The following is an 8,285-nucleotide window of genomic DNA, read 5'->3' as shown; positions in this document are numbered from 1 at the left end:
CTATCGTCATTTTGCGTTTCATTTCACGTTTCGTAAAATCAAACATGAAGTAAAACTAAACGCAAATTCCTAGCGCTGTAATGTTGGCAGCAGTGACGCTTGAAGTTTGTCGCGTGAAGGATTTTCGCTATCTCGTCTCGGGTTCAGCCGCTTGATAAAGGAATTGATTTCTGATACCTGTTCAAAATGATAAAACCTTATAGATAACGTGATAATATAAAATGTTGTATCATTTTACGGAGTGTTCATTCTACACGTTAACACATTTTTTATCACACATTCAGTTCAGTGTTATGATCGCGTCATAGCGCACGTCTCCTACAAGAAACTAGTCGATATTATGCGGCCCGAACGCGACAGCTACTTAAGGATACAATTATGATGCCTATTGTGTATACTGTGTATGGTTTTGCCATATTTTTTATGATCGCATGGGTGTGTCTGTGGTTAATTCACATAATGGCTTACTGTTACTCGAAGTGGAAGCTGCATCATACAGTGGACCGGTCGCCGCCTGAACAGCCGTACCCCGGTGTGTCGATCCTGAAGCCGCTCACCGGGGTCGACCCCAACCTGTTCTCCAACCTGGAGACATTCTTCACCCTCGACTACCCTACGTACGAGTTATTGTTTTGTGTGGAAAATGAGCACGACCCGGCAGTGATGTTAGTGAACAGCCTCATCCACAAGCACCCCCACATAGAAGCTCGATTATTCGTGGGTGGGCAGCGAGTCGGTGTCAACCCGAAGATCAACAACATGCAACCGGCTTACTTGGCGGCAAAGTACCCGCTGGTGCTGATCAGCGACGCGGGCATCAGGATGCGCGACGACACCTTGCTGGACATGGTGCAGCATATGACGGAGGAGGTCGCTATAGTGCATCAAATGCCGTTCGTTTGCGACGCGGAGGGATTCGCAGCCGTTTACGAGAAAGTGTACTTCGGTACTGCGCAGGCGCGCATGTATCTGTCGGCGGACTTCCTGGGCATCAACTGTCATGTGGGCATGTCGTCCATGGTGCGGCGCTGTGCGCTGGAGGAGGCGGGCGGTCTGCGGGCCTTTGCAGACTACCTGGCCGAGGACTACTTCATCGCGAAGGACATCGTGTCGCGCGGCTGGAAGATGCGCGTCAGCTCGCTGCCCGCGCTGCAGAACTCGGGCACGCGGTCAGTGGGCGCGCTGCAGGCGCGACTGCGGCGCTGGGCGCGGCTCCGCATCGCTATGATCCCCACGACAGCGATGCTGGAGCCGCTCAGCGAGTGCATGCCGCTGGGCGCCGGCGCCGCCTGGGCGGCGGGACAGTTGTTCGGCGCGGAGCCGCTGCCGTTCTTCTTAGTGCATGTGCTAGTGTGGTTCCTCTCGGACTGGCTGATGCTCCGGTCAGTGCAGAATGGCTCGCCGCCGTTCACGAAAGTGCAGTTTTTGCTAGGCTGGGTGTGGAGCGAGTGCTGCGCGCCGTTCGTGCTGGCGGCCGCGCTGCTCAGCCCAGAGATCTCGTGGCGGACTCGCACTTACCGATTGGAGTGGGGCGGCCGCGCCCATGAACTCAACCCTAAACTTAAGTTCTGAGCCCCATCCCTCCTTCATACTCGAAAGCTTTAATTTGGTGAATGTTTACGTTTTACCAGTGTATCATAGTCTGTGTGGGAGCGACTGATATTCGGATGTGTGTTTATAGTTAAATAATAGTATTAAGTTTTTATTTTAATTGCTATGTTAGTTTTGAAAACGAACAGTGGTTAATTGTTGCTTTTGTTTTAGAAAGATTTGTACATTTATTAGTTAAAGTTACATCACACATTTTATTTATTTTTGGTAATTTATTTTTACCGCTGAACATTGTCATACCCTGCATTGTGTGTGATGCAAGCCTGGGCTTGCGCGGTGTACAAGTATAGTAAAGTGAGTCATCTGTTATCAGGAATGTTTGGCCCTTCTGTTGTGATTCATTCTGTTTTCACTTGAATCTTGTATGACTTATGATTAGATGTTTATTGAAATAATAATTAATGTCAATATGGAAAGTGTTTGTTATTGTAATTATAATGAAACCTGCTATGTACCTTATGTAATGTAAAATATTGAAATGTGATAAGGTCTAGTATAATTACTTTACTATACCGCAGAATTCTGAAACTCAATACGTACATGTTTGTATCATACATATGTGTAAATCCCGCAAACAATTAATGTTGTATTGTAAACCTAATTCTAAATACAAGAAGTACAGGGTTATACTCTAAAGAATACATTGTGATCAACATAATTTTATGTTTTATTTAATACTACCTTGTTAGGCGAAGGTTAGGCGATAAGGCGAGGTGTGCCGATGGCGACACAGATAATCTATATAGGATAGCCTGTTTTTATCACGAAAAAAAACCAACAAAAAATACTTTGAATTTGTTCAAGGTATGTTACGAAACTGATATGAATTCACATGACATTAGATTACCTAGTAACAGTTATTTTCATATTATGTGCTCTATTTTCAGACTGATAAAATGCATTTTCAGTTATTAGTAGGTAAATATCTGTGTTAATTTTAAACGTAGACCTGTTGAATTACGTCAATGCTCGTGTGTAGACTGGCGACTTAGTTACGACATTTGTATCAGCCTAATTACGTCGTAATAAATGGTGTATTTAATAATGAAAAAAGAAATATAACTATATAATTTTAAGATACGACAGTTATTTTTATATTTATATTTTACGAGTAGTCATTTGCAAATGTAGCTATTTGGTCCACAATCCAGATAATCCGTAATAGTTACATAATTTTTATTGTTGTACATAACAATAAACATTACTATTTCAAATACTCGAATGACATAAATACAAGAACTAGAATCTAATCGCTATTTTGCCTAGGACATACTTCATTATTGGTATGTGTTAAGCGACTTCAAAAAAAAGGGTTCTCATTAAATGATTTATTCATGAGACTGAAAAATAAAGGAAGTAATTTACATAAATGTTAATGAAAGATGTATTTCATAACAAAAAGCGATTATCTCGATGGTAGAGTGAACGTAAGCGTGGCTGTCAAGCCAGATTTCGTTCGGAGTCATTCTTCCCGCGTCCGGCAATGCGCGGTATTGGTTTCTTTTTTCGAAAATATCTTAGTAACGGCACGGCGTCTGTCTCTGTCACCCATTCTATGCCAGGCATAATTTCAAGCCAAGCTTCTGCCTTCTATTATATGAAAAATGTATGTTAGTTTCTTACATAATTGTGAGTATATTAATGTACTAGTTGATGTAGTAGCCTAAGTTACTTCTTAGTACTACCTGCTAATAAGTCTCGTAAATATCGGTCCAGCTATTTCAGAGATTAAGCCAGAACAAACAAACAGACAAAATAGTACAAAATATTATTTTGGTCCAGTATCGTATGTACATTCATATGTATGACGCTCTAAATTCACCCTCTATTACATGGGACTTATAACATAATTGGTGAAAAGCGGGTGTACGTGTACATTGTATAGCGTCCTTACGTGCCTTATTGTGCACCTCTGCCTACCCCTTCGGGGATTAAAGGCGTGACGTTGCGTACGCTCTTAAATGTCTAATTGTGATTTTGTTGTTCTGTCTATTCCTATAGTTATTTTACGCGTCACTAAAGTATAAATACACAGACATTTCGATTCTATATGACAAGGAAGGATAGTAAAAATGGTAAATAGACAATAAACCATATTATGTCGTCATTAAAATCTACTTTTAAATAACAATAAAAATGCAAAACAACAACCTTCTGCCCTGTAACTTAGCGTATGCTCATTAAAATTCTATTATCCTTTGGCAAACAATATTTTTACACACACCGATACCTGAAAAGGCGGAATTTTAATTAAGTACAAAATGTAAACCGGATTTGGGAGTAGTGTGAACCGAATATAATAACTTTTTCACTCATACTAACTTCATTTGTCCAAACATTAACGAAAACAACATCCAATTTTGTCGAGCAATTCTGGAGTTGTGCACGTACAAACATTTCAATGATTCATTTTGTACGATTATACCTAAATAGATTTTTAATTTCCGCTCCTAAAAAATCTATGCTTACTTATTTCCTGATAGTTCTGATAACCATTAAAGTGCGATGCTCTTTTTTTGAGGGGAGAAAATCATCCAATGACTTTTCCCGCCTTGGGCGAGACGAGAGGGAATGTCAGACTTTTACTGACTAAAAACCACCCCGTTCCTACTCCTGCTTTTCGAGCCGAACCCCGGTAAACCCGCTAGGGTAATCCGCAGCTTCGGATAAGACGTCAGCCCTACTGGACCCTATCTGTGGTGGTCTGATGGCTCTTTGAGGCGCGCGCGGAATGCGACGCGCCGTACGCACGGATATCAAATATGTAGTTGCTTAATGTCAATATACAAAATTGATAGGGGACCAGCAAATATCCATAAATAGGTACTTAACATACCTACATATTATTTACAGCCGATAACACTTATTGACTTTGGTAAAAATAATATTGCCAAGGTCTCCAGTCCATTCGATTGTTTATTTTTAGGTACTTGCCTACTTAAAGTTATGTGATATCTTAATATCGGGTTAAGAGTGATTTTCTATTAAAGATGTGCTGCGAGGATGTAATAACTAAGCTGTGAAACTATGTGACCGTTTCCACTGATACTAAGCTATGTAGCTTTGCGAGTAGGTAAGATACGCTATGAAGATGCGCCGCCGCAATGTAGCTGCTGTAGGTTTCTCTGCTATGCACATACATAGCTAGACCACTTGCGAACATCCATAGAAAGCATCCATTGCAGTGGAAACGGTCACATAGTTACAGATATAATAGCTAAGCTGTGAAACTATGTGCGGAGATCCGCAGCATAGCTACATACTCGTAGCCCATCTCTGTACTACCATGTAGCACCTCCCTGTACCTGCTTTCCGCCTGAAGGGCCCTATATTTTCTTAAATATGTAGCTTGTGTTACCTACTTCTTGAAAATTCTCACATCCCTGACCCCCAAAAGAACGACAATAGACTTGACTAAACCATCTGGTGTTACGGAGGTTCATGGCCGGCAACGATTGCTTACCATCAGGTGATCTAGCTCATTTTCCGACCTATCCCATAAAAACGGAAGTTTTTTAATAGCGAAAGACGTAAATGACCTGAATAGGTAAACATTTTTATTAGAAAAAGGTCATGTATGACTGTGAAGTCGTCATCTCTGATAATAGTGACATCATGCCTTGTATTCCCCCAGAGGTGCGTATTGAAATTACCCCCCAGCCCGTCACGTAGCCCTGTAAAAAGAGTAACAATATAATGCGAACGGCACCAAAAACATTAATGCCATTAAAGTCTTTGACTCCCAATAGAAAACTGTTGAAGGCAAATCCTCCGCTAACGTCGGTCACCGGTGACCACCACGGCGTTCAATGTGTTAATAGTAAAAAAGAACACCAGGAGGTAAGCAGTCCTTTGTCCGACCCGAGAATCAGATTTAAGACCGTGCCCACCTGCATTTTTAATCAATGAATTGGTCTTTCATTCATAAACAAAATGTTCACTATAAACACAGAACACCGAACGTGCCTTTAGCCAAATAAATACTAGTACAGTCAACAGCACATCAAGATACTCTAAATATCAAACCTCATCAATCGATTTTGAACCTTTACTAGTTCGGTATAAAGTTGAAAATCAAAATCTAGATATCTTTTTTACAATTTGGTGGCACATAATAAGTACGTAGGATTAAATCAATTAAGGAAACCTTGTTTAGTCAGAAAGTAGGTAACTGAGTCATACATTTGGTCATATACAGTATGAACGCCTAATAGGTAGGTATATGATGTGTTTGAGGAAAAGTGGAGGTGTAAGACTATCTAGGTACTTGCGTCTTGACAGTAAACAAAATGACGTCACAAGGTTGTGTTTTTTTATACAATAGGGGCAAACTAGCAGACGGATCACCTGATGGTAAGCGATCAGCGCCGCCTATGGAAACTCACAACATCAGAGGAGTCACAAGTGTGTTACCGGCCTTTTAAAAAAGGAATTGGTACGCTCTTTTCTTGAAGGTCGTATTGGTAGTGTTTTGTTTTTTTTAGTCTGCATACCTACTTGTGATCCGAAGCTGCGGACGTAGTGGGTTACCGGGGCTCCGACTCGAAAAGCAGTAGTAGGAACGGGGTGGTTTTTAGTCAGTAAGAGCCTACCCCTTGGTGGGAGAAGTCACTGGATGATTTTAACCCCTCAAAAAAAAAACATACATACCTTTGACAGTTTTTATAAATACTAGATCCTAGGTACCTATCAGCTAGCGTTGCCAGCTACACCAGGCACATTCCAAACTCCGTGCTTACTGAGAAAACATCTAAAACTGTGAAAATACTTTAATAACACTCTTTGGCCCAGGAATCACTCCCAAAACATATTATTCAGTAGTCATGCTTACAGCAACTCGACTATCAAGGCCGTAGCTTTTACAAAACAAAAATTAAAATAAAAGCAAACATGCAACGATTTGGTCTGTAGCAGTGCAATTTGCAATTTAAACCTGACCTACTAACTTAGGTACCCTAGTTTTTATGCCTAAGTAATTTGCTAACTTTTACCTAGGTAACCTAGGTACTTACCTAGGTATACTAGGTAATTATGATCGGTTCGTCGAATGACTCAGTGAATTGCATACAAAACACGCGAGAGCTATTACGTTATGGATTTTTTTTCGATTGGTTTGCTTGTCGGTTGGTTAGAGGTTTTGGAGTTCGATTCCCCGGTGAAGTACCTACCTTTTTTTTGAGGGGGGATAATTATCCAATTACTTCTCCCGCCTTGGGTAAAGCGAGAGGGTCTGTCAGTGTCAGACTCTTACTGATTAAAAACCATCCCGTTTCTTCTCCTGCTTCGATCCGGAGCCCCGGTAACCTGTTACGTTGTCCACAGCTCCGGATCGGGCATTAACTCTACTGGGTCCCAGTGAAGTACCTACCTAAGGGACAAAAGAGAATCTGACCAATCAAAGTCGTAGTTTAGCTGTATTAGTGAGGGCATAACGCCGGCAATGCAGTTATAACTCCTCTGGTGTGACGGGTATACACACTGTCACTTACCATAAGGTGATCTATCTACTCGTTTGCGCATTGTCTCATAAAGACATAGAAAAAATACAGTGCCGATGTTGTTTTTGCAATCGTTCTTTGTTCCCTGTCTGACGTATTTATTTCCTGTAAAACTAAACGAAGGTGATTCACGATGTTTCTCAATTGACTATTTACCTACTACTTAAAACTTTTGTGAGACATACTAGGTACCTACTAAATTGATTATCCTGTTTTTCGGCTTACTCACGTAAACTGCCTACTCAATGACGTCAAATTATTGGAAAATAATAACAAAATAATACTAAATCTAACTAAAAGCCACGTTGGTCGAGTGATTGCAAGTGCGACAAGGTCGACTGGTTTCGGGTTCGATTCCCGGGTCGGGCAAAAGTGGGGAATCTAGACGCCCACTCAATGACCTCCAGGAAGACGGCGGCACAGTGGTCACGTGTCGCCGTGCACTACATTGCACAGAGAGGCTCAAGGATGACATATAGATCTCCATAGGGAAGTGCCATAACAGGCGTTGCACCATGGGGGCTCCGGAGTTGGTCTACTAAGAGGACCCGGTGCCTCCTTTAGGTGTAGATGGTGGCCACCGGGGAGGTTTTAGTGAGGTAAAAATCCCACACTCCCTAGTTTTTTTCCCAAAAAGCTAGACGCCTTTTGAAGGTTTCCCAAAAAAAAAGTGTCGGGCAAAGTATTACTGGGGATTTTTCGGTTTTTCGAAAATTTCTCAATAGTAGCACGGAGTCTGGAATTGTGCCCAGTATATGGCAATAGGCTCACCCCCTATTACATGGGACTTATAACACAAATGGTGAAAAGTTGGTGTACATTGTACAGTGGCATTACGTGCCGTAATGTGCACCTCTGCCTACCCTTTCGGGGATAAAAGGCGTGACGTTGCACGTTTTATTTCCAATAGTTTGACGTCATTGTCATCGTTTGAATACAAACTAAAAATTCTTCTTCCAGCCATGTTCCAAGATTCACTTGTACATTCTCTCTTTCATCCTTCCTTTCTTAGAATCCAGATAATCGATGCATTTCTTCCATTCTTTATTCTTTAATTTACCTTCTACGTGATTCACATCCCATCTTATTATTTGGTACATAACAAGAGTGAGTGTGTAATATATTATGCATGTATTATAGGTACATATAAACCAACCTCTTGTATCACTCTATCTA

General features: G+C 41.3%; 1 protein-coding gene across 1 annotated transcript; it reads left to right on the top strand.

Annotated features, from left to right (window-relative positions):
• The first annotated feature begins 84 nt into the window (after positions 1-84).
• Positions 85-2,269, top strand: LOC118277427 (ceramide glucosyltransferase). The gene has a single exon (XM_035596213.1). It carries the CDS (start codon positions 379-381, stop codon positions 1,570-1,572), a length of 1,194 nt encoding a protein of 397 aa, XP_035452106.1. The 5' UTR covers positions 85-378; the 3' UTR covers positions 1,573-2,269.
• The last annotated feature ends 6,016 nt before the right edge of the window (positions 2,270-8,285 follow it).

The sequence above is a fragment of the Spodoptera frugiperda genome, chromosome 10 (assembly GCF_023101765.2).
Source record: "Spodoptera frugiperda isolate SF20-4 chromosome 10, AGI-APGP_CSIRO_Sfru_2.0, whole genome shotgun sequence".
Classification (NCBI taxonomy): Eukaryota; Metazoa; Arthropoda; class Insecta; order Lepidoptera; family Noctuidae; genus Spodoptera; species Spodoptera frugiperda.
The sequence above is the reverse complement of the archived record's forward strand: the minus strand, read 5'-3'. Positions and strand labels throughout refer to the sequence as shown.